Raw genomic sequence first — 22,944 nt, 5'->3', positions numbered from 1 at the left:
TTTCTTATTTTCATTCAGAATTTGCTCAAACTTTCACTCACCTGATTTTCTTATTATTCTGCCTCTATCGAAACAAACTTATTTTGGGGGTGGACTTTCCCTTTAAGGAAGTTTTATTGTTCCACATTTTACAAAAAATATAGACATACATATAGAATAAAAAATTATACAAATCTTGTAGTATAAATGGGCACGTCTCAATGATTCTCAATTCTTATAATAGCTTAAGTGAAATGTGAGGAACCTATTAAAAATATGACTGGAAGTTGTGTATTACGGTGTCATGTTGTCTACTTCAAAGACAAAAAAATGTTTGAGTTTGTAGGACATCAGAAAAAGGTGCAAAATCTAGTATGTTGTTTCCATACCCGCTTTAAAAAAAAAAGATATATAATTTGGGCCAACCACATTAGCATTGCATTAGCTACTAAGGTACAACTTGACAAACCAAAGCCACTATTATTGAGTGTTTGGTGACACTTTTTCACCCAGTAAGATACTCGATTACAAATACCCTATTTTATTTCAAAGATTATTTGCTGTGAAATTTCATCTTTACCCTGCTGTTTTTTTATTTGCCTGCAGGAGGTTGCTAGAGTGTGAGAAGCAGAACGAGGATTTTCGCCTGAATCTGTCGAGGAGAGATGAATCCGTACACGAGATGCAAGTAAGTTAGAAAAAATAACAATTCAGAGAAAAGAAGTTAAGAGAATGTACTGCTAAAGGAAGAGGAATCTCTAAAAGTCTTAGCTCTCAATTCATGTCAGGAGTGTTTCCAATAAGCTACATAAAGCTTTTGACAATCAATTTCCATTGATGATATTCCTTTTTAAAAGCACATTAATTTTGGTACTATTTTTTATTGTGAACTTGAAAACACTTGGTTCCTAGACTAACAACAACATTCAAACTGAAATGATTCTTACCTGGAGTATAATTGAATAGGAGTGAATGGTTAAAAATTGAAAGTAACATGCCTAATATTTTGTTATTTTAAAATGTAGAAATGGTGAAGTATTAACAGTATATAATCCAGTTAAATATAAAACAATACTTTATAGATTCACAGGAGCTCTCTCTGATTTGCTCTTAATTTTTAATGTATTTTTGTTTTGTACCAGAGATCTTTGACAGCCTCCAAGAAATACATTGTAAATCATTTGCCACTTTTGTGCACTTTACCTTCTTTTTTGTTGCAGTTGAGCATTGAAGAGCAGAAGCGTGAGAACTCCGGCTTGATCCGTCAGCTGGAGCAGTCCATCGCGGACAGCCGTCGTCTGGAGGAGGAGTCTCGAGAGAAGGCGTTGGCACGGGAACGGAACAGTCAGGCAAGGATCCTAGACCTTGAAGCTCAGCAGAGTAGAGCTAAAAGTGAACTTGTACAGAACAGGAGACAGAAGGAAGATGTAAGTAATCGGTCTTATTCTCTTTTGAAACAGAACGAGAAATTGTTAAAACTTTCTTCAAAAGTTTTGCTGTCATCTGTTTGAAGTCCTCTTTTAGAAGTAGTATTGTGTATATAAAATGAAAAAAGGATATTGCCTTGATGAATCATGAACATATATATATATATATATATATATATATTTGTTTTATTTTTGTTTTTGATGAAACATAACAGCATATATTACACTTGGACTCTCCTCTACAATGGAAATGATTAAAACTAATGTTTTTGCTGTATGAATAAGTGTTAAATAATGGATAGAAAGTAGTATTTTAGTTCATTATTCAAAGAATTATGTACTGGTATATTTTCTAACATTTTGTATTTTGTTGAATTCAAATGCAGCAGATTCTTTTTGTACACAGTTTACGTGAGGGTCTGGTACATAATTAATTAGGATTATTTAAAATGTATATGCTTATGTCCTCCTGTACTACTTACATCTTGTGTGGGAGTGTCATGGCCGAGTGGTTTAAGGTGCTTGACTGGAGATGCGAAGGTCGAGGGTTCCAATCCCTGATATCACTAATATCCATTGGCAAGATATTAACCTGCACTTGCTACTCTCCACCTAGGTGTTTAATTGGTACCCGATAGGATGTGACCGTCATTGTTGGTCAAACAGTTTTTTAGCGTCAAGTAACACCCGGCTGGAATGCTCCCCAGGGAGTGGAGATTGTGCACACAGTGTGTGCGGGCAAGCACTGAATCCAATGACCGGGGTAATATTATATTTGTAAAGCGCTTAGAGACATTTGTATTAAGCGCTATATAAAAATTAAATATTAAATTAAATATCTCTCTCTCACTCGCTTGAATTCTAGTTGGAGCGTAAGTTCAACTCCCAGGTTTATGATCTCAAGGATCGGCTAGAGCAATCACACAGTACTAACCGCAGCATGCAGAATTACGTGTCTTTCCTCAAGAACTCCTACGCAAACGTCTTTGGCGATACGTCCGGCATGGCCACATCACCATACCAACCTCGATCGTCGGCACACACTTGATGTGGTGGGAATTTTGTACACAACGACTGTACTGAATTGAATTGATAATCATATCACGTATACATGTATTCATATTCATATTATTATTATTACTTATACTGCGCTTTTCCCATAAGGCCCAAATCGGTTATAGTGAATAAAAATTAAAATTACACAAATACATATAATAAGAAAAACAGTCTTACAACTACAAACTGCAAAAAAAGATATGTTTTTAATGCCTTTCTGAAGGTAATATCTGATGGAGACTGCCTAATTCTTAGTGGTAGATCATTCCATTTTTTTGAAGCAGATACAGTAAAAGAGATGGAATAGCATAACAGAATGAACACTATTGCAGTAGTTGATAATGCTAATGATTTGATATATGTGATCATGGGAAATGTTATGTAATCATCAACATATAGTTCAAATGACAAATGGTGCTTTCGTAAAAGCAGCTGAAATGGAATGCACCAGACACGTCAATGATAATTTCAGTTCAAGTAAAGATTGATGTATATTAATTTAGTTTGAAAGAAGTAGGAAGAAGGGAGAGGTGGGGTGGATTATGGACAGAAACATACATATCCTCATTCAGCATGCACATTAGATCAACCATTTTTCAAGGTGCTCAGACAATCAAGGAATTTATTTTTACCACTTATCCCTGGGTAGAGAGTGGCAAGTGTAGATCAATGTCTTGCCAAAGGACATTAGTGCCTGGGTAGGATTCCATACTTTCAACCTCTCTCTAGGTACTGTAAACATGGTAGGAGGTCAAAGGTCACAATGTCATGTGATTATTGTGTAGATATTGTCCGGAAGAAGTAATTCACTTCCAAAAACAGAGGCTTTTTGTAGCATCTAATTGTGTATTCCCTTGAATTTGTAGTCTATTTCTTATGAATTTAACTTGCATGAGTTTGTGCATGTAGATCATGAATGTGTAGATATCAAACAGAAAGAGTTATATTTGTAAAGAATCTGTAACTTAACTCATTGTTTGTAATGATTGGAAATACATGTAATTAGAGAGATATAATTCTGTTTGTTTTCACTGGCAAGAGTGCTATTGGTACACTGTTTTAAGCCTGTCTGTATTGGTACTTTATTCATCCTAAATTGAAAGCAATTCTTTGTATTTGCACCTAACATAATTCTTTGTTTTTAACTGGCGAGAGTGCTTAGGGTACTGTGTTTTTAGCTTGATCAGGGATGCCAGTTTTCAGGCAATAGCCTGAGTTCAGGTCCTGGCGAGTTATTTTCAGACCATAGTTTAGGCTTTTTTGTGTACAAAATAGCTAATTCTAGGTGATTTTCAGGCCCTTTGATCAATTCTAACTGGCATCCCTGCTTGATTATATGTATTTGATGATCAATACATATCTCAATAATGTGACAGTTATCAAGTACATCGCTACACGTCTATTGGTGAACTTAAAAGATGGTGTTAAGATAATATTCTGTAAATGAAGTATTTGTTAAGAGCATGAGTTTGTGTGAATGTTTTCGGACAATCAGTAATCTTTTTTAATTTTTAAAATGTGTGTGTCATTATATATTCAACAGTGTTTTTATCTGTATATCATTCTTTTTAAGAGCAATGTTACGTACGATCAGACCTTTTAATGATTACTTTGAAAATTGACATTAGGAAAAATGATATGCCTTCAAAGTTGGTACCCATAATGAAATTGTGAAGTTGTTTATACCTGTCATTCTGTAGGTGACTTGGTAACATTGCCTCAGATCTGACACAAAATCCTGGATAAAGCTAATGCTGCAATCATAATTATAAACCTTTAGGTCAGTCAGGATATTACCGGTATTGTATTATTACAGTGGAAATGATGATAAACAGTTCAACTCCTGTCTTTGTGTCTAATTTTCTTAAATTATTTACTCCCATTTTAGTTGTAGAGATATCTTGCTCTTTTTTTAAAAACCATATACTGCTTGTGTAAAGAAACATGTTTGTGCCAGATTACCGGTGACCATAAATTTTTATACTTTTTTTTTTTCTTTTTGCAAAGTTAGAAATTAGTCCAGAAGGTACATGAATTTTTGTACTCATGCTGTTTTTAAGGTATACTTGTATTGTCCTTTTAGGGCTCTAGAAATATATTTTGTGCCAATTTACGCAGATACAACAAAAATGAAATTGTAATTCATAAACATGTAAAAAGATAATTTTCGAGGCAAGATGTTAAGAGACCAATAAATAATACAATATTATTTCTTGTGAAATTAAAAAATATGGTTCCTGATTATTCAGTACTACTGTGCCATCTTGATTATTGGAATGATTCAGAAGTTTGTAAAAAAAAAAAAAAAATGCTCTAATAAATCATACCATCTCTGAAATACAGGCCTTTGGTGTGATTGGTCTTTGTTTGTTTGTTGTTTTGTTTGTCTGGGTGTTTTTTGTTGTTGTATTTTTCTGTTTCAGCTGCCCAAATATTTGTAACAGTCCATATTCAAATAGAGTACTAACTAGTGCTAGTTTAACAAAATACAACTTAGACCTCATACTAACCTCCTGTTTTTTTTGTTGGAGTAGTTTTAGTAGAATATGGGCCAATATGTCTCTTATTTTTGGATAAAGAAAAAAAAATTCTACTTCTTAAATCAATGAAAATTAATTATGGCTAGTGGGGCTGCCTGTCTTTTTTATCTTCATCTTTTTTCTTATTAATTTTTTGCATTTTTTTCCTTCTTCTCTCCTCCTTTTTCTCTTCTTTTCCCCTTCTTCTTCATCTTCTTTTTATTTTTCTTCTGTTTTTTCTTCTCTCCTTTCTTCTTCTTCATCTTCTTTTTTCTTCTCTCCTTCTTTCCTTTCTTCTTTCTTCTTTTTCTTTGTCTCTTTTCTTCTTTTTATTTTCTCCTTTTTCTTTCCTCTTTTTTCCTTTCTTCTTCATCTTCTTCTTTCTTCTTATTTTTCTTCATCTTTTTTTCTTCTGCGTGGAGCCAGAGTTGCTGGAGTGCTCTTGCTGAATTTGAAGTGATTAAAAGACAACCTGAGTAAGAGCTAGATGTGAGGACCTATTTTATCATCACATTTGTATGCATATTGAGCAACCTCTTTTACAAAATCCTGGATCCGGCTCTGATTCACAATCCTGTTAAACTTTTACCAACAATGCAAATTTTCTTTGAACAAATACTACCTGATATAATTTTCATTTTCAGAAAATATTTTAAATTCATCTCTGATAGAATTGCTTCAAGAGTAAGGATATATTTATTTTTGGGGAAGTAGTGGAACCATGGAGTTACTAATACTCCATGGGGGAACTTGTGGCTCATCATAAGAGTGGTATTAAACTAGTCACAACGAAAGTCACGAATTAAAGGTATGTTTTTGTTTGATTTTGTTTGTTTGTGTTTATACATTTAAAATTCTTCATCCCTGTTTATAGTTTTCTTCCATTTCCCTTCCCTTTTAAATACAAATGCATGAGGCCTACATAGTGACGGTATACAAACTGTAGACCGTATTCATCATAACGTAGAAATGCCCCACTCAGCGTCAAATAAATAAATAGAAGAAGAAAAATGCTTGTCTTGGCTCGACTTCTCTTGTGGGCTTTCTTGTTACGCAATACACTGTCGGCTGTCTGCAAGACATAAAGAAGGTTGTATGTAAGAGTTCTTTATTTTCGATGGCAGCAATGACCTTCTTGCGGGCAGAACTTTTTACCCAATTAACTTGCAGAATCCACGCACGCGCATGATTGGCATAACATACGTCATCACTTCGATTTTGGCAACTGTGCGACGTTCGGCACACTTTACCGCACCAAGTACAAATCCTATTCATACCCGTCGTACCGTGACGATGAATTCAGTAGTTGTGTGAGAAAGTCGATAAACTCACGGAAGTTTTGTCAAGAAAGATTTATAAAAGGATTACTCCATCGGGACATAGACTGGAAAAGTCATCACAATTCTATAGATCTGTCTCTGCGTCGCGACTCTTTGAAAATAGTTTTATCACATCCGGATGAGCTTCACACCGATTCACGACGAGCTTTCCAACCCGCCAGCCCCCGTTGCAATCTCACCACGGTTACCCTATTGCTCTGCATGTGCTGAGCCTGGGTGGTATAATTCTTAATTCGAAAGGAGAACGTTCGTATGAAAGAAACATCTTTGCTCATTCTGACCTGGACAATGGGATGTGCGGAATCTATCATATCGAATATTGTTGCCAAGTCGAATTCAAATGGACAGAAAGTCAACATAAATCAAGCAAATGGAAAGGGTGAGGAAATTATTCATCTTAAGTTAAATTATATATTTCAACTGTATAAATAATATATCTCTCTTTGTACGATATAGGTCATATATCTTTATCTGTCTGTGATAGATATATAACAGGAAAACTCAAGCGTGTGTGGGGTTTTTTCTTCAGTGCTTTTGACAGAAATGATTAATCTGAATATTTATAGGAGAATCGAGAATGAACAAGAATGGAAACATTATTTCTATCATAGAATACTATTTAATATTTTTCTGAATGTTATGACTATAAATTGTAAATTGAAATATTTCAGCTAGTGATAAATAATTGTATTATGTTTGATATATCTATTCCACTAAATACGTTTATTTGTTTTTGTTTTTGTCTTTTGTTGTTAATTTGTTAGATTAAACAAAGAAGAGAGCTAGAGAAAGTGAGAGAGAGAGAGAGAGAGAGAGAGAGAGAGAGAGAGAGAGAGAAAGAGAGAGATGGAGAGGGAGAGAAGGTGAAATATATATATACATATATATATATATATATATATATATATATATATATAAAACAATGGGAGGGGGTTAAATAAAGAGACCAAGAGATTAGAAAGGGGTAATGATTTGATGAAAAATATTTAATATGAACTAGTTCGAACAGAAGGATGTTGATGTAGCTGGATTTACCATGCCCACACTGTTCAAGAGATAGTCTATTGCAGTGCAAAAATATATTTCAACATCTTTCTAATTATAACTATATTCTAATTTATGACAATAATTGATTCTTCATAGACTATATACCATGAAGGCATTTATATTACCCCTAGATCTCTCTGTCCCTCTCTCTTTCTCTCTCTTTTTCTCTCTCTTTTTCTCTCTCTTTTTCTCTCTCTTTTTCTCTCTCTTTCTCTTTCTCTATAATTATATATTTTTCTTTCTCTTATGCTCTTTTTCCTAATTCCTCTATCTCCTAATTAATCTATTCTCTGCTCTATAACTGTATGAGATTATATGTCTCTCTGTCTGTCTGTCTCTCCCTTTCTTTCTCTTTACCTCTTTGTTTCTCTGCTTCACTTGTTTTCTATATCTCTTTCTATTTCTCTTTTGGCTTTCTCTGCCCCCCCCCCCTCTCTCTCCCTCTCAGTCTCTCTCTCTCTCTCTCTCTCTCCCTCTTTCTCTCCAATTCTTTCTCTTCAATTATCTCTCTTCAATTATCTTTTCTCCTTTATGCAAAGACATATAGGCCTTGTTAGACGGATAAAAGGATGAATATCCGATAAAGGCTGTTTATTGTAGCTTCACCTTTATTTTCTGAGTGCTAAACACATAACAGTACTGGAGTCACACTGCATTTCAGCCTTGTCTTTCTTGGCTTTTGATAAAATGCACGAGTCTATGCAGTTGCCTAGAAACACACAATACATCTGAATTATGCAGGTTATTTCGCACCAGTCTTCATGTATTGTGTAGGCCCTTATTCAAGGGGAAGGTATACTAGAGCGGTATTGTTAAAACTTTAAAGGCTTTCTGTTCGTAAATAACAGAGTATATCAGTCGCGGCTAGATTTGTAAAATATTGTACCTGATTTTGATCAGGAGTTTTCTAATTCTCTGGAATATATATATTTTTGCAAGACATGTAAATGTTGTTTTAATCCAATATGAAACTCTGATTGTGGTTTAGTAACAATTTAACCTATTGCATTTGGGAACCAGTTGCATCATGTATGAAGACTATGGGAATGAGATAATTCAGCAGTAAATGGGTTGATTATAAACTTTGCTACAGAAAGTTCAGAAATCAATTTTAGGCAATTTATCATTAATTTTTTTGATAAATATCGTCCTTGTTTTCACGAAGTGACGGTAGTGAGGAAAATCGTAACGCAAAGTGAATGCAATTTTTTTTCACTACCGTCACTTCGTGAAAACAGCGACGATATTTATCATTTTTGTGTGTAAGTATATATTTTGATAGAGTGAGTTAAAGGGAAATTCAACTTTGATAGTCAGTTGCAGTGAAGGAAAAATGGCCCCTGTGCCTAATTACATGTATAACTGAGCTTCATTTTTAGCTACTTCTTGTCATATCTCAAATTTTTTGATATTTTGCAGAGCGATCCTTTTCAGAAGACATTTTTGGGGTCTAGGATATTCTTCTACACTAACTCATGAACAAAAAAGATCAAAATACTTTCCACCTTCTCAAAACTCCCCTTCTCTTTAAGTTCACAGATACATATAGATGCTGCAGAATGAACTAATACTGAATATTAAAATGATTAAAAATATATATTAATATCCTTCATTCGCTCTATCTTTGTAGTTCAACCAGCCCCACTACGAGGTGAAAGAGTTGGCAGAGATGAAGCAAGAGAGAGAAGGAAGAAAGCTGTCATGGAGAGGCATGCCAAGAAACAAGTCATGGCAAAGGTAAGGCAATTGTCTTTCTCTCTTAAAATGAAATACTGTTGTGTTTAGAGGGTACAGTCAGACCTTACCACCCCTCCATCTTTTAAAACAACTGGCCTACTGCCCCCCCCTCTCCTTTTCCCATATTTCCAAACAAATTGGTGTTTGTAAAATATTATAAATGTTTGCAGCAGGAGGTTGTTTGTCCAAATTTTATTCAAGATTGCAACCTTGCCTCCTTCACCCCTGAGTTGTTGTTATTATTATTATGATTGCTATTCATATTATTATTGTTCTTATTGTTATAATTCTTATTGTTAATATTATTATTAGTAGTAGTATAATTATCATTATTACTTTTATTTTTTCATAAATGTAATGCTTCCCGGGAGAAATTTAAATTGTTTAAACATATTTGTGGCTTACACCCAGTAAATGAGATTGATGGATCGATCTGTAATTGAAAACGAGGCAGAAAAAATCTTGGAACAAGCAGGACTTGACCTTATTATTATTGTTATCATATTGTTCTTGTTGTTTTTTTGTTTGTAATTTTCATTATCATTATTACTCCTGCTACTATGATTATTTATAATTCTATACAAACAGACAATTTCTGAGAATGCCATGGCAGAGAAAGAACGTCTTTCAACCAGCACATGGATGTCTTGGAGGTCATCAGGGGTGAACAGTGACATCATCTCGCCTGCTGTCTCCATCTCAGTCCGAGGATCGGATGGTAAGCAACCAAAATTATCTTCCCTACCTTCCTTATGTTCCTTTTCTTCCCTACCTTCCTTATGTTCCTTTCTTCGTTCTTATCTTCCTTCTTGTCTTCCTATTTTAAACCCTTCGACCACTAAATTCTTCTATTCCCATACACTGTTGTCTTAAAGGGGAAGTCCACCCTGAAATTAAGTTAGTTTTAATAGGAGTAGAAAAATGAGAGAAACAAGTCAGTGAAAGTTTGAGCAAATTCCGATTAAAAATAAGGAAGTTAGGATTTTTGAAGTTGTGATCAATCAAACACAAATTGGCAACTCTATGACGTATCATGCGAGCTCAACTTCCATTTGCTCAGTACTAAAAAAATCTAAAATTTTCATTTTCCCTCAAGAAAAATTTCAACCATACATGCACCCTAAATATAATAATTGCAAATATGTTTCTATACTCCCCCTGCAAGGAACAAATATATATTCCGTCATCAATAACGAAGAAAACATGATTTTATGGAATATTATGCACAAAGCAAATGAAGAAGAGCTCGTATAATAAGTCACAGAGTTGCCAATTTGTATTTGATTGATCACAACTTCAATAATTCATAACTTTCTTATTTTCATTCAGAATTTGCTCAAACTTTCACTCACCTGATTTTCTTATTATTCTGCCTCTATCGAAACAAACTTTTTTTGGGGGTGGACTTTCCCTTTAATACAGGAACCACCCAGACCCAGTTCATGTAGGCAAAAAGATATTTATTCTTCTAACTCTGAAACCCATTTTAACGCCAAGCCCAAGATGGTTCTGTCAATTGTGTGACACTTAATTGCTCATGGTACACAACCTTGTGATAATTTCCTGTACTCCTCTTTTTTCTGTTCCTTTTCTTCCTCCATCTCCTCATCATTATCTGTTTCTTTTCAAAATCATCTCCTCTACTCTCGATGCAGTCTTCTTCCTATTAAATTTTGCTAAAAAAGAGAAAAGATAATGATATACAGTGGGTCCGTGTACAGTGCTCATGTCTGTCATTGTGTCAAACTTGGTGCTTTTCTCTGTTTGTACTTTTCTCTTCAATGTTATTCTTCTTTTGTGTATGATCCATCAAGAGCCATAAGAGTAGAAATTCATACTCAGAGTAGCAATCTTTATTTGATATCTAATATAGTGGAAACACTTTTAATAAAGTACAGCATCAGTAATGGTAAGTTTAATGGCCATTGAATCTCGTGAAAGGCACTCATTACATACTGCATCTTATAAGACTGATAAATTAGACCACACTAGACAGTACATAACTACACTCTTGAGAGTGCATATAGCAACCAAGCTTAATTAAAGGCTTTTTGTAAATAGAGAACTACAAGAGATGGTTATCTCGTAGTAATTAACAGTCTGCCATGCGGAAGATAATCATTTAAGAATGGTATGAGTCTAATAGAGGAGTTCTTGCATGATGTTTATACAGTCAAACCTGTCTATAGCAACCGCCCAAGGGAAGCACAAAAGTGGTCTTTGTAGACAGGTGGTCACTAAAGCAGGTTTGACTGTATACACAGACCCAGCAGAGTCTAATGTTGAATCTAGTGTAATTATGTTTCCTTATTCTTGATTAATAAACATGAAGCATCTGAGCATTCAAATGCTATTGTTCATTTTAATTCATAGAAAATCTATGAGTGGTATTATCATTAAGTAGAAAATAAATCACGTACAATTCATTTTTAAGTGGAATAGAAAGGGATGTTTTGTACTGAACACACATAATAAGACACATTGCACTTATCATTAAGCATTTCAAAAAGCTAATTAGTCATTGTCTTTTATTTGATGTCTGTGAATATATTTCTCTACAATTACATTCTAATGTGTCATTTTCAAATCGCATTGCATACCTATGATTTTCATTCTAAAGGGAACACCGTGAGGTACATTTCAACCATCAAAGGCGAATAATATGGCAATACATTTATACCAAAATTAGACATTGTTTATAATTGGAGAATGATTTGATTCTAACTGAAAATGCATCAAATATATTCAGGATCTGAATTATAATAACATGCAGAAAAACCAGTTTGTATTGCCAGAATAGATGGGCTTGATAAAGAATAGCTTATGAAGCAGTATTACGTGTGTGGTAAATAATCAATAATTTATTTATGCTCCCTTAGGTGTAAAGCAGAATATCGCTGGTAGCTATGGTTACGAGGCTCCCTGTTTTATAATTGCTGGGTGATTTCAAATTTATAGACTGCTTCATGTGATGTATTCACCTTTTGAGACCTTTCACAAAGAACCAGACCTTTATCTGTTGCCTGTTTCATATATTCCCGTGAATATATATATGTCATAAATTTGGGGCACAATTTGTTAATAATTATGTACATAATCCTGTATGCAATCATGTTGATGACAATGTTGATGATGTTTATGATGTTGATGTTAATGTTGATATTGATGTTGTTGGTGATGACAATGATAATGTTGATGTTGATGTTGTTGGTGATGATGATCTTTACTAAATATTTATCATATGGATGATAACAATCATATATTTTTCTCAATATTTAATAGAAACCTAAGCTAAAATTAGGAGTTTAGTTTTAATAAGCATGAGTTATTTGTGGAGGCATCACTAATTTCCCACCATCCTGGTTATGTTGTTTGATTGTATTTCTGCGACCCTATGGTCAAAGATACCATCACTTCTACCAAGTTCTTTGTGAGGCATCATGGATTTATATATTGATTGATTAATTGATTTTGTAGATTTAAAGAAGTGACCCTGATTTTTAATAAGATAAAACTAACAACAGAATTAATCAATACCCTTTGTAAATTTGTTGTTTTCTGTATTGTTGGTAACTCAAGACTGAAAGATGGACTGGTTGATTTTGGGTCTTTGATATTTTCAGATGTGAGCTAGCTACATATGTCAAATTCTCAAGAGACATTGTAAAAAAAAAAAAGAAGTTGAACAAAAAACACTCTTGTGACAAGACACCATCACACAGAATAATTGCCAGCCTATTTTTATCAGGATTTATTCAAACATGCACTTTTCATTGAATGTATGTAATTGCTTTTTGTGGTCTCCAGAAGAGTTTCGCTCCACTGATGTATGAACATTTCTGCCTGGGGGGCTCTCCAGTCTCCACAGTTCTGATTTTGACCAGTAAATGAATCTTCCTCACTCAGCCACGACCTTTGTATGTTGCCATAGCAACAGTATGTTACTCACTGTAAACAAACCAACTCCAGCAGATGTGTGTCAGAATCTAGAGGTTGGGTAAAGGATCATCTTTCCAACTTAGTAATACAATACTTCATTGATTTTGTTTCCTCTTTTTTTTTCTTGGGGGGGGGGGGGGGGGTAATAGCTATGGCATCTAATTACATCCTTCTGACACACATTGATTACCATGGTTACACAAACCTCAAGATGGTGGTAGGATTTTTTCTTTTCTTTCATTTTTGCGAACAGTAGTAGAAGCTTGATCCTTTGTGGTTTGCATTCTTTCATCAATACAAGCCTGACAATACCAATACTTCTTTTATCTAAGAAGCACATATGAATATTTTAGGGAATACAGCCTACACCTCAATTACACTGCTTACTGACTCTACACCGTTTACAGTGTACGCCTTACTTGTATTTTCCCAGGGTGCATATAGACTCTTGGAGTGAGAGATAATGAAAGGGTGTTACAATAGCAGCTACATTATGTATAGATGAAAGGAAAGAATGATTGATGAATTAATGTTCATGATCAAACAGAATAACAAATCGTCCTTCTCCAGTAAAGTAGCAACTATTCATTCAAAACTAAATGCACAAATATGCTTGCTTTTTTCTTTGTTAGAATACAGGCTGTGACATCTATTCATATAGCTTTACAAAGGCTTGACATTAAAGATCCAGTATCCAGCACGCACATGTGCCCTACACTTTCAACTCGGGAGAGCTCCCTACCCCAAATTTTAACATTTAAAAACATCGCTGGAAACGTAAAACACTGAGTGCACATAGTACTTAGGGGCTTGAGGACCTCCAATTTTTCCCAACAGCACCAGTGGAATGAGTTAAAGCTCCTCGAAAATGTATTATAAAACAATTCATCTTGGAATTTAGAAAGTGTCAATTTATTAGAGAGAAGAAATTTGATGTCGTATATGGTCTTAACTGAAATGGCTAAATACACAGGGGTAAAAGCAAACCATTTCTTTATACATTTATACTACTCTTTTTGAATATTATATGCACACCAAGTAAGAGAGTGAGATATATTTAAGGTGTTTTTCATCAGGGAGGCCAACTACAATGAAAGCTGTTATAGATAAAAGAATGATTGATGATCTTGTGTTCATATTCAAATAGATCCTTGCGGTCTGTTTCTGTTTATATTACCCCCATTGAAGTAGCAACCATTAGTATAACACTGACTGCACGAATGAACTTATAACAAAATTGTAGGTAACATTATACAACAGCCACTCATGTTAATGTAGTTATGTGTTTCTAACATTTTCATCACCAGAAACATCAACAAATAGTGCATATCAGTTCAAAGGGCCCTCAGACTTTCTAATTATACTGCCAGAAACGAGAGAGAGAGAGAGAGAGAGAGAGAGAGAGAGAGAGAGAGAGAGAGAGAGAGAGAGAGTATTAATAATTAAGCTGCTTGAAAATCCTTGACAAATCATTCATATAAAAGCAAAGTGTAACTGTCACAAGTTTATAAGCATATCAAGATTTAATTTTTTTTTTGATATGGTCTTAACTGAAAGGTCTAAATGTACATGCACTTTAAGGCAGACAATGAAAGTAGATTTATACTGATCTTTTGCAATTATATCCCATGCAGCAGTAGTGTATTTTGTTAGCAAGGTCAACTATAATGGAAGCCGGTTGTAGATGAAAGAATGATTGATGATTATATCGTCCCTGTTTTCACGAAGTGACGGTAGTGAGGAAAATCGTCATGCAAAGTGAATGCAATTTTTGTTCACTACCATCACTTCGTGAAAACAGCGACGATATGTCTAATATGACCTCACTAATGAAGTGTGAAATTGCATCAAATAGTAGCAGGAACACAAATGAATTTCTAATTTTTCTCTCTGAATAGATATTCCTTCTCTCTGAACAGATATTCCTTCTCTCTGAACAGATATTCCTTCTCTCTGAACAGATATTCCTTCTCTCTGAACAGATATTTCTTCTCTCTGAACAGATATTCCTTCTCTCTGAACAGATATTCCTTCTCTCTGAACAGATATTCCTTCTCTCTGAACAGATATTCCTTCTCTCTGAACAGATATTCCTTCTCTCTGAACAGATATTATTGATAATCTGCATCTGTTGTAAATTCTAGTTTCCTAAATACTTTATTTGTATCATAACTATTTCTGTGAAATCACATCAAAATGGCAGTAGGAAAATAATTTTTTTTTTGGTCATATTCTATCTTGTGATAGATTTGATATAGTTCTCTATATAATTTCTAGTTACATAGGTGCTTTATAAGTATTTTTATATTATGTTTGTACTAATTTGTACTCATGTCCTGCACATTGGTAGATTCTTTGACTTTATTTACAGCATTCACGATAGATCATTTTCTTCTGTTCATGTGAAATAAGAATTCTCATCACTTTCAAGATAATGTGCAATATCCAAGTCTGGAATGAGAGACTATCATCAGATAAAGTACGAGTGCCATTAAAACTAATCAAACAATAGCAACATTCAATAAAATGATTAAATGAAATTGATCTGTGCGGTGAGGCTGAATTACTTCTGAAGGACAAAAGACAAAAGACTAATCTAATTAAAAATCCTTCTATCATAGATGTGGAGTTCATTAATGTAGTGCCCTTTTTTATTAGACCAATTGGACTTAATGAATTTCACTGTTTTGTAATAAAGGTCGATTGGTGATAACTTGCGGTGTAACAGATCAATTCAACTTTGCATTTTCGTAATGTAGATCGTTATTGGGATGTAAAAGCTAAAGCTTGGTCATATATATTTATCTTTATTACTGTTTTCAGTCGTTATTTAATTTCAGAAAATTCAGAATAACACATTGAGTTGTAGACCAGGCCAGTGCAGAGGTCTTGGGTTCAAACCCAGCCCTGGCATGAATGCCCTTAAGCAAGGCATTTTGTCTACACTGCCTCTCTTTACCCAGATGATAAATGGGTACACAGTGGGATACAAATGTTACATACTACACATCATACACGTATATATGCTGATAAGGAATGAGAATATAGTCACTGGCCAATTATCAGTTGATACTTGCCTTGTTGACATGCATCGCTGAGTCAATTAATCCCGTATTGCATGGGAATTATATGGGAAATCCCCCTCAGGTCACTTTGAATTGTGTTGGTCAATCAATTTTGATGAGCGTCCTTCCTCTAGTCGCGATCATTACTGAGAATAGATCAATGCAAACCATGCAGCTTTAAGGACCAATACAAAGAGAATCAGATTCAATGAACTGCAAATCAATAGAAGGTTACAGATCCACTATGTGATATTTCATTGTAATTCGATGGCTCAATGGCAGGAGCAGCTCCAGGAATTCGTCAAGGGGGGGGGGGGTGGGGGTCCAATTCAGAAAAAATGACTTGGAAAAGGGTCATCAGATTTTTAAAAACTGTTAATTATAAGATATACAGAATTAAGGGCCATTAGTAATTTTTAAAAAAGAAAGCAAAAAAGGGATAACATAAGGCGGGGGGGGGGGGGGGGGGAGAAGGTTCACTACACAAAAACCTGTGAATAGCTAAGAAAGGGGATCTGGTAGATCCACCTCTAGCTTCTGGGATTGAATAGGGAATCTCCCTTCGATAGACCTTTGTTGGGTTATACAATGTATACAGATGGACAAAAGGGTTTATACCAATGGTTGGCCAATCTGGATCTTTCAGGGTTTTTTTTGTTACTGTGAGATTCCTATCATTCTTTAAATACAGTTTTGAGACTTGCATGCATGCATTAGTTGAATCGTGCAGAATATCTACACATGATATTATTTAAATTGTCTTGATACAGGCTATATTTATTATGTTATCTTTATGTGTAACCTTTTCTGTCATTTCCCATTCTTATTTGTTAAGGGTGATAACAAGTAATTGAATATGATATTACTCATATGACTACCTCATTTAAAATGCAAGTTTATTATAATTGGAATAATGTCATTTAAATTAGACTGTAGTATTTAATTGCCAATGCAGCCATTGGAACAGACAAATGTACAGCGTCCAACAATCTACTTTGGCCATTTTTTGTTATAAATACCGGTACTAACAGCATGTTTGGTGTAGTTTTACAATTAAATTATTATTTAATGATGTTAATAATGTGATCATTAGCATCAAATATATTCCTGGACCCTGTGCCACAAAAGTTTCAATCAATTGCAAAACGGTATTTGCCAATCAAGATCATAGTTGCAAGTAACATAATTATTGTTAACAAGGCTGACTATCAACCAATCAGAATCATTATTTCAAATTTGCAATTGATCGCAACCCTTGTGTTACAGGGCCTAGGTCAAAATACTACATTGCCTTGAATTTGTGACATTAAAGAGAACATTTGCAATCCAACTATAATTTATAAACACTATTTTTGTTAGCTTAATGGCACTAGAATTTTGTTCTCTTCTAATGTATTGATATCATAGTGTTTGCCTCTCATACACAAAATGCTGCTACTCTGAATGATTATAATATTAAAATAGATGAATCAAAATTGTGACAATTTGTTTAAATATCTCAAAGAGTGTGAATTTCCAATCATTCAGGAACATGGCAGTTTTCGCGGAATAGTTATCGTCTGAATATATATTCATATTTGTGAGATATTTGATAAGTATTCATAATATCAGCTTGATTGTTCCGTCAATATCTTGTTAATTTTCTCTCTTTTTTCTACTCCACCAGGCACAGCCAGTCCAGACCCGCTCCCCAACCCTGCCATTGCCTACGTCAACTCAGAGGGTACCAACCCATCAACTCAACCTGAAGAAGACATCAATGCAAATCATATGCAAATAAGGACTATGGAATTACCCAATCAGGTGACAGAAGGACCTGACGAGCCATCCAATCAGAATGGAGAACTCATTGATGAGAGATTGAGCGATAGTGGAGGAAAAGAAAGAGTGCAGAAAGAACAGAATGGCACTCTCGGAGATGGAAATACAAGGATGGAGGAGCAGAAATCCTTGCAAGAGCCTTTCTTAAATGGAAATGGATGTCAAGGAGGTGGTAGAAAGGATGACATTACTCCATTAATGGACGATGGGAAGGACAAGACGGAGAAGGAGAAGAAGAGGAAGATGAGAGGGAAACGGAAGGCTGTGAAATTCACCGATCAAGATCTGGGAGATGAGAATCACGAGGACTGCAGTGGACAGAAAATGAGTAAAGGGAGATAGTCAATGACTGAACATTATTGAGACTTAAAGACATTCTTAGGCACTTATGTCCTGAAGCAGGGCCTTGCTTCTCTCCACCCAGGTGTTATAATGATACCCAGTAGGATGTGTGAAAGTCATTGTAGTTTACTCAGCATTTTAAGCATCTGGAAAATTGTGCCTGACTGGAATGCTTCCCAGGGAGTGGAGAATGTGCAAACATTGTAATAAAATCTGAATCTTATGACAGGGGTAATACCTGTAATGTACCTAGATATATGAGTGCTTTCTAAACTCAGAATCATTACTTCTTGTCATACTTTGTACCTTTCATTCAGGTCGAGGGCTTGCCAAAAAATAAACTCTCAACTCTTTTTTTTTAGTGATGACTTATTTTTTATGGAAAAAATAAACCAATACTCTCTTTTGAATTCACTTTGAAAGAGAATATGCTACACATTTTCGGCCAGACATTTTTCCAGAGTATATTCATATGCAAATATAATGTGGAACTTTAAACTAAATATTTCAATTTATTATTGATGTGATTTAAGTGGGTTTCAGGGAAGGTATTCCAAAAGAATTGACATTTGCAAGCAAAGCTCTTGCTCATATTTTGAATGTGGGGCATTTAAGAAACAATCTTTATCGGGTAACAATTTCTACTGTGATATTCTTCCAAAATGACGTACAAGTTACAAGTTTCATCTTTACCATAGCTCAAAACCCTGTCCTTGGTTAAACCTATCTTTGTATCTGTGCATGTATCATTGTTTGCGTTATTCCAGGAAATAGTGTGAAACATATCAGGATATTACAAGTGTGTTCTAGTCAATCTTATGAAGTGAGAAGAACAAAGTTTCCCATTGTGTTTAATGAACAAATAAATGCTTCTCTGAGAATATGTTTGAATGAAGGATCTGTTTCCAGTGAATAATTTTTATTTGACCATTTGATAAACTTTGTCTTGGTTTTGTCATTCAAGACTGAAATGTCACGGTGATATGTTAAAAGCCTTGTTCCTTTCTTTGATAGTAAATTGGTTAACGTATTAGTACCAAAGTCACTTGTCAGTTGTCACTCCTCAACTAGAAGACAAATATTTGCTGCTTAAAGTCCACTCCTTGCGTAGAGAGCTGTCCAAATATTGCAGTTAAGTAAATGTTAGCATCGCTCAAGTCAGTTCCCATTGCCTCCTAATTATGCCCATAACCTTACGTCTGTAAGGTACGATGTATTTATGAGTCTAACACCCCCCCTTCAGATTACCAAAATAAAACGTACAGCCCTATGACTCTGAGAACCATATCACTATACAATTAGTATTTTTTTTAATGAACTGTGTAGCCAAATGGATGTTGAAGCATCTTTTCTAACAAACACTCGTTAAAAAATGAGGGTCCACTCTTTATATGAACTTTGTATCGTACCAAAAAACTTAAGTGTATATAACTGGGAAGGGATCATTCACATAATCTTGTGAACAATGATGATTGGCTAGCTATCATGTTAGCTGACACCATGGTCGCTAGTATATATTTATATCCATGGTATATATCCTCTGTTCAGAGCCAGAAGGGCATTAACTCTGTGTTTTTATATAAATGAGTTAACACCCTTCTGGCTCCAAACAGACGATAATGTCACCTGACCTCTTCAAAGCTAGTTTAATTATACAACGTTCCTGTATAAGAGTTTTATATTAATTTCTTATAAAGTGAACAGGATATGGACCTACAAAGAGATGGTGCCCCTTGAAAGAGAAAGATCTCATTTATTATAACCATGACATATATAGATTACCTACTGTGTCTAACATTGCCTTTCCTGTTCATTTCATGCCATGGACACTAATGCTATTTGGGTAGCAGAATTAAAGAGTAAGGTATTGCTATTGCCGTCATTTTTTTACACATTTTGATTGAAATGTCAATATATCACAAGATAGCTGAGCCTTTTGTTGTTGGTTATTTCATTTATTTGGTACTATATTCTAACCTTTATTGAATAAAAACAGAAAATACCCTATAACTAAATGGATAGCATAACTTGTTTAAGTGAAATAAAGCCAAGTCTTGATGGATAATTTTAGTGTCTTGCCCCGAATATTTCTCTCATAATGCAGTTATTTATTTCAAATTATTAAATAGGTTTAATGTTATATGGCCATAATTTCCACTCATTTATGAAGGTGAAAAAATAAGGTAGATTGATGCTTAATTATATGATGCTATAAAAAATATTCTATCTTGCCAACACTACTAATTTCATATCCTAACTGTGTGAAAAGGTGATGAGATTCATGACACATGTAACGACCCTGCATGTAATAAGAAATGGTTACCCAAGCAATGATACTTAACTCATGAAATTTTCTAACGATGATGAACCTTTTGGTTCAGTTGTACACCAATAAATTATTTTTGCGATGTCAATCTTATTTGCGTTTGTTATTTGTATTTTAATGATATCGGCGAGGGCATCAAGGTCTATGTTAATCGGAATGTTTGATACTACATGAGAGATTAGACCTATATCTGTATTTGCTTGGTTAGGATGCAATTAATCATTGTTTAAACAAGGGTCATATCAGCACAAACATGTCAAAAATTAGGCTATATGACAAGAGAGAAGGGACTGAAAGCCAGAAGGATACACGCATCCCCATCATTGGGCTAGTAATGACAATGGGGTCGGGTCATTAGAATATTTGAAGGAGGGGAAATGCAGTGATGGGGAGGGGGTGGGGGTAATTTGCCCCTCCTGACAGATATGTGATTCTTTTATTTTCTTCATTTTTATTTTACTTTATTTTAGCAATTAAGGAAACAGACACATTCAAGGCAATCAATTGAAAGTATAATGGAGCTACCTTTAATATAGTCATAGGTGTGAGTCAGAACAATTGCAGAGACAGACAGACACACAAGGAATATAGAAACACACCTTCACTTTTTCTATACCAAAAAATAAGTTCTTTGGGGGCAATCCCCCACCCCCTTCCTCCCCTTATACCATACACAAACGCATGAAATATAGACACATTCTTAATATTCACTTTTTCTTCCACAAATGCAAGTAATTTGGGGCAATTCCTCAACCCCCCCCTCCCTTCCCCTCCCTCCCCATTACAAACCAGGGCCCTAATAAAATGGTTTCCTCACTGACCTATAATTATGGATCAGAATAAGCTGACAGGGTACTTTTGTCCAAATTACCATGGTTATCATGGTACCAAAACAATGAAATACATTGTTTAATGACCCAATGTATTTCATTGTTTTGGTACCATGATAACCATGGTTACCATGGTGGATGGTTATTTGGACAAAAGTACCATGGTTACCATGGCATTTTGTAAGGGTATGCCCCTCCTGATCTAGGCCAATGTCAGGATACGCCACTTGGTTATCTTGTTTGTTTGCACTGGGATTCGCAACCTGGGGTCATCTATGGAGTTTTTTTTCAGGGATTTTGAAGGTTCAATTGATAAATCAAATATATTAAAATTTCATGGAATGCTTTGATTGAACATGCATTTTAATATATTGATAGGAGTCGTTCGAATATGGGCTGTAAGAGGGCAGCATGCAACTTTACCTATCGGTACAATATCAAAGAGCTCTTTGTTTCTTTTCTTTCTTTCTTTTTGCTTTTTTTCTTCTCTCAAAGGAATGTCGATCTAACCAAACTGTTCGGGACATCAAGATAACCAATTAGATAAATTCAGGAGATATTTATCTCTTCTACAAAATAGAGTTTTGTTTTATATATGATCCACCCTCATGCAGCACAAGGAAACATATAAGAGACGCAAATTTCTTTTTTAACACATCAAACGTATTTGCCAAACCCCGCCAAACAAAATATGTGTGGTATTCCCTAACATGGCATCAATAATAGGAAAGCTTATGTTACCAATAAGCTGGAATCAGGGATATTTGAATAGTAACGTAACAAACTAACCTTTTTAGGGATAACCTTCCCCAAGACTCATTTGTTTGCAATTATATAGGCCCCTGTTTCCCTTATTGAGAAATTCATTGACATATTGTGCTTTTTACCCTTTTTCCTTACATTAACAACATAATTATAACTGCTGGTCGCATTGGAAGAAAAAATATTGTTTAATATCTGGCTTTTCCGCCAAACTATTTGAATCAATTGTAATTATGTGGATCGAGTTTTTCATCGTAACTGACTTTATTTGATTCAAAGGGTGCATGTATTGGATCATGTTCGCTTATCTCTTTCCGGCTTTCCCCCTCCCTCCTTTTTTCGGCACGTTTAAAATTCTTTAATATATATATATATATATATATATATATATATATATATATATATATATATATATATATATATGTATGTATATATATATATATTATATGGTTGATTATCAAAACATTCAGAATAGCCGCCATGAGGTTTTTTTAATTTAAGTTCTTTAAAATATAATACATGAAACGTCGATTTAGTAAAATACAATAATATACTAATTGAAATAGCATTCAATAATAACATTAACAGGGAAATGAACAGGAAAACAAACAATTAAGGAAAAAAATTGAAAAGACGAGATAAAGCAGATACAGAAGAATAAAGGACTGAAGACTAAGAGTAAGACGAACAAATGAAATGAACGTTTATACCGAGTAATAAGTATATTGTATAAAGTTCTGCACATAAAATGTGT

The 22,944-nt window shown here is 34.5% G+C and overlaps 2 protein-coding genes across 4 annotated transcripts in view; both read left to right on the top strand.

The window, feature by feature from the left end:
• LOC589592 (outer dense fiber protein 2) overlaps positions 1-4,804 on the top strand; it is a 32,258-nt gene extending 27,454 nt beyond the window's left edge. For all 3 annotated transcript variants that reach the window (XM_030997455.1, XM_030997453.1, XM_030997454.1), the window contains 3 exons: positions 586-667; positions 1,200-1,406; positions 2,272-4,804. In XM_030997455.1, the coding sequence (XP_030853315.1) occupies positions 586-667; positions 1,200-1,406; positions 2,272-2,454 (472 nt within the window). In that variant the 3' untranslated portion in view covers positions 2,455-4,804. The remainder of the gene's footprint in view (positions 1-585; positions 668-1,199; positions 1,407-2,271) is intronic.
• Positions 4,805-5,978: 1,174 nt separating this feature from the next.
• On the top strand, positions 5,979-18,272 carry LOC100889544. The gene is made up of 4 exons (XM_011665635.2): positions 5,979-6,700; positions 8,999-9,105; positions 9,694-9,823; positions 17,776-18,272. Exons 1-4 carry the CDS (start codon positions 6,574-6,576, stop codon positions 18,270-18,272), a joined length of 861 nt encoding a protein of 286 aa, XP_011663937.2. The 5' UTR covers positions 5,979-6,573.
• The last annotated feature ends 4,672 nt before the right edge of the window (positions 18,273-22,944 follow it).

This window comes from Strongylocentrotus purpuratus, unplaced genomic scaffold (genome assembly GCF_000002235.5).
Source record: "Strongylocentrotus purpuratus isolate Spur 01 unplaced genomic scaffold, Spur_5.0 spur5_scaffold_4, whole genome shotgun sequence".
Taxonomy (NCBI): Eukaryota; Metazoa; Echinodermata; class Echinoidea; order Camarodonta; family Strongylocentrotidae; genus Strongylocentrotus; species Strongylocentrotus purpuratus.
Note: the sequence above shows the minus strand (reverse complement) of the source record. Positions and strands in the feature narration are given on the sequence as shown.

Coding starts and splice junctions, on each gene's coding strand:
- LOC100889544 (XM_011665635.2), top strand. CDS start 6,574: ATGAAAGAAACATCTTTGCTCATTCTGACCTGGACAATGGGATGTGCG. Junction 9,106..9,693: donor AGAAACAAGTCATGGCAAAG/GTAAGGCAATTG, acceptor CTATACAAACAG/ACAATTTCTGAGAATGCCAT. Junction 9,824..17,775: donor CTCAGTCCGAGGATCGGATG/GTAAGCAACCAA, acceptor CTACTCCACCAG/GCACAGCCAGTCCAGACCCG.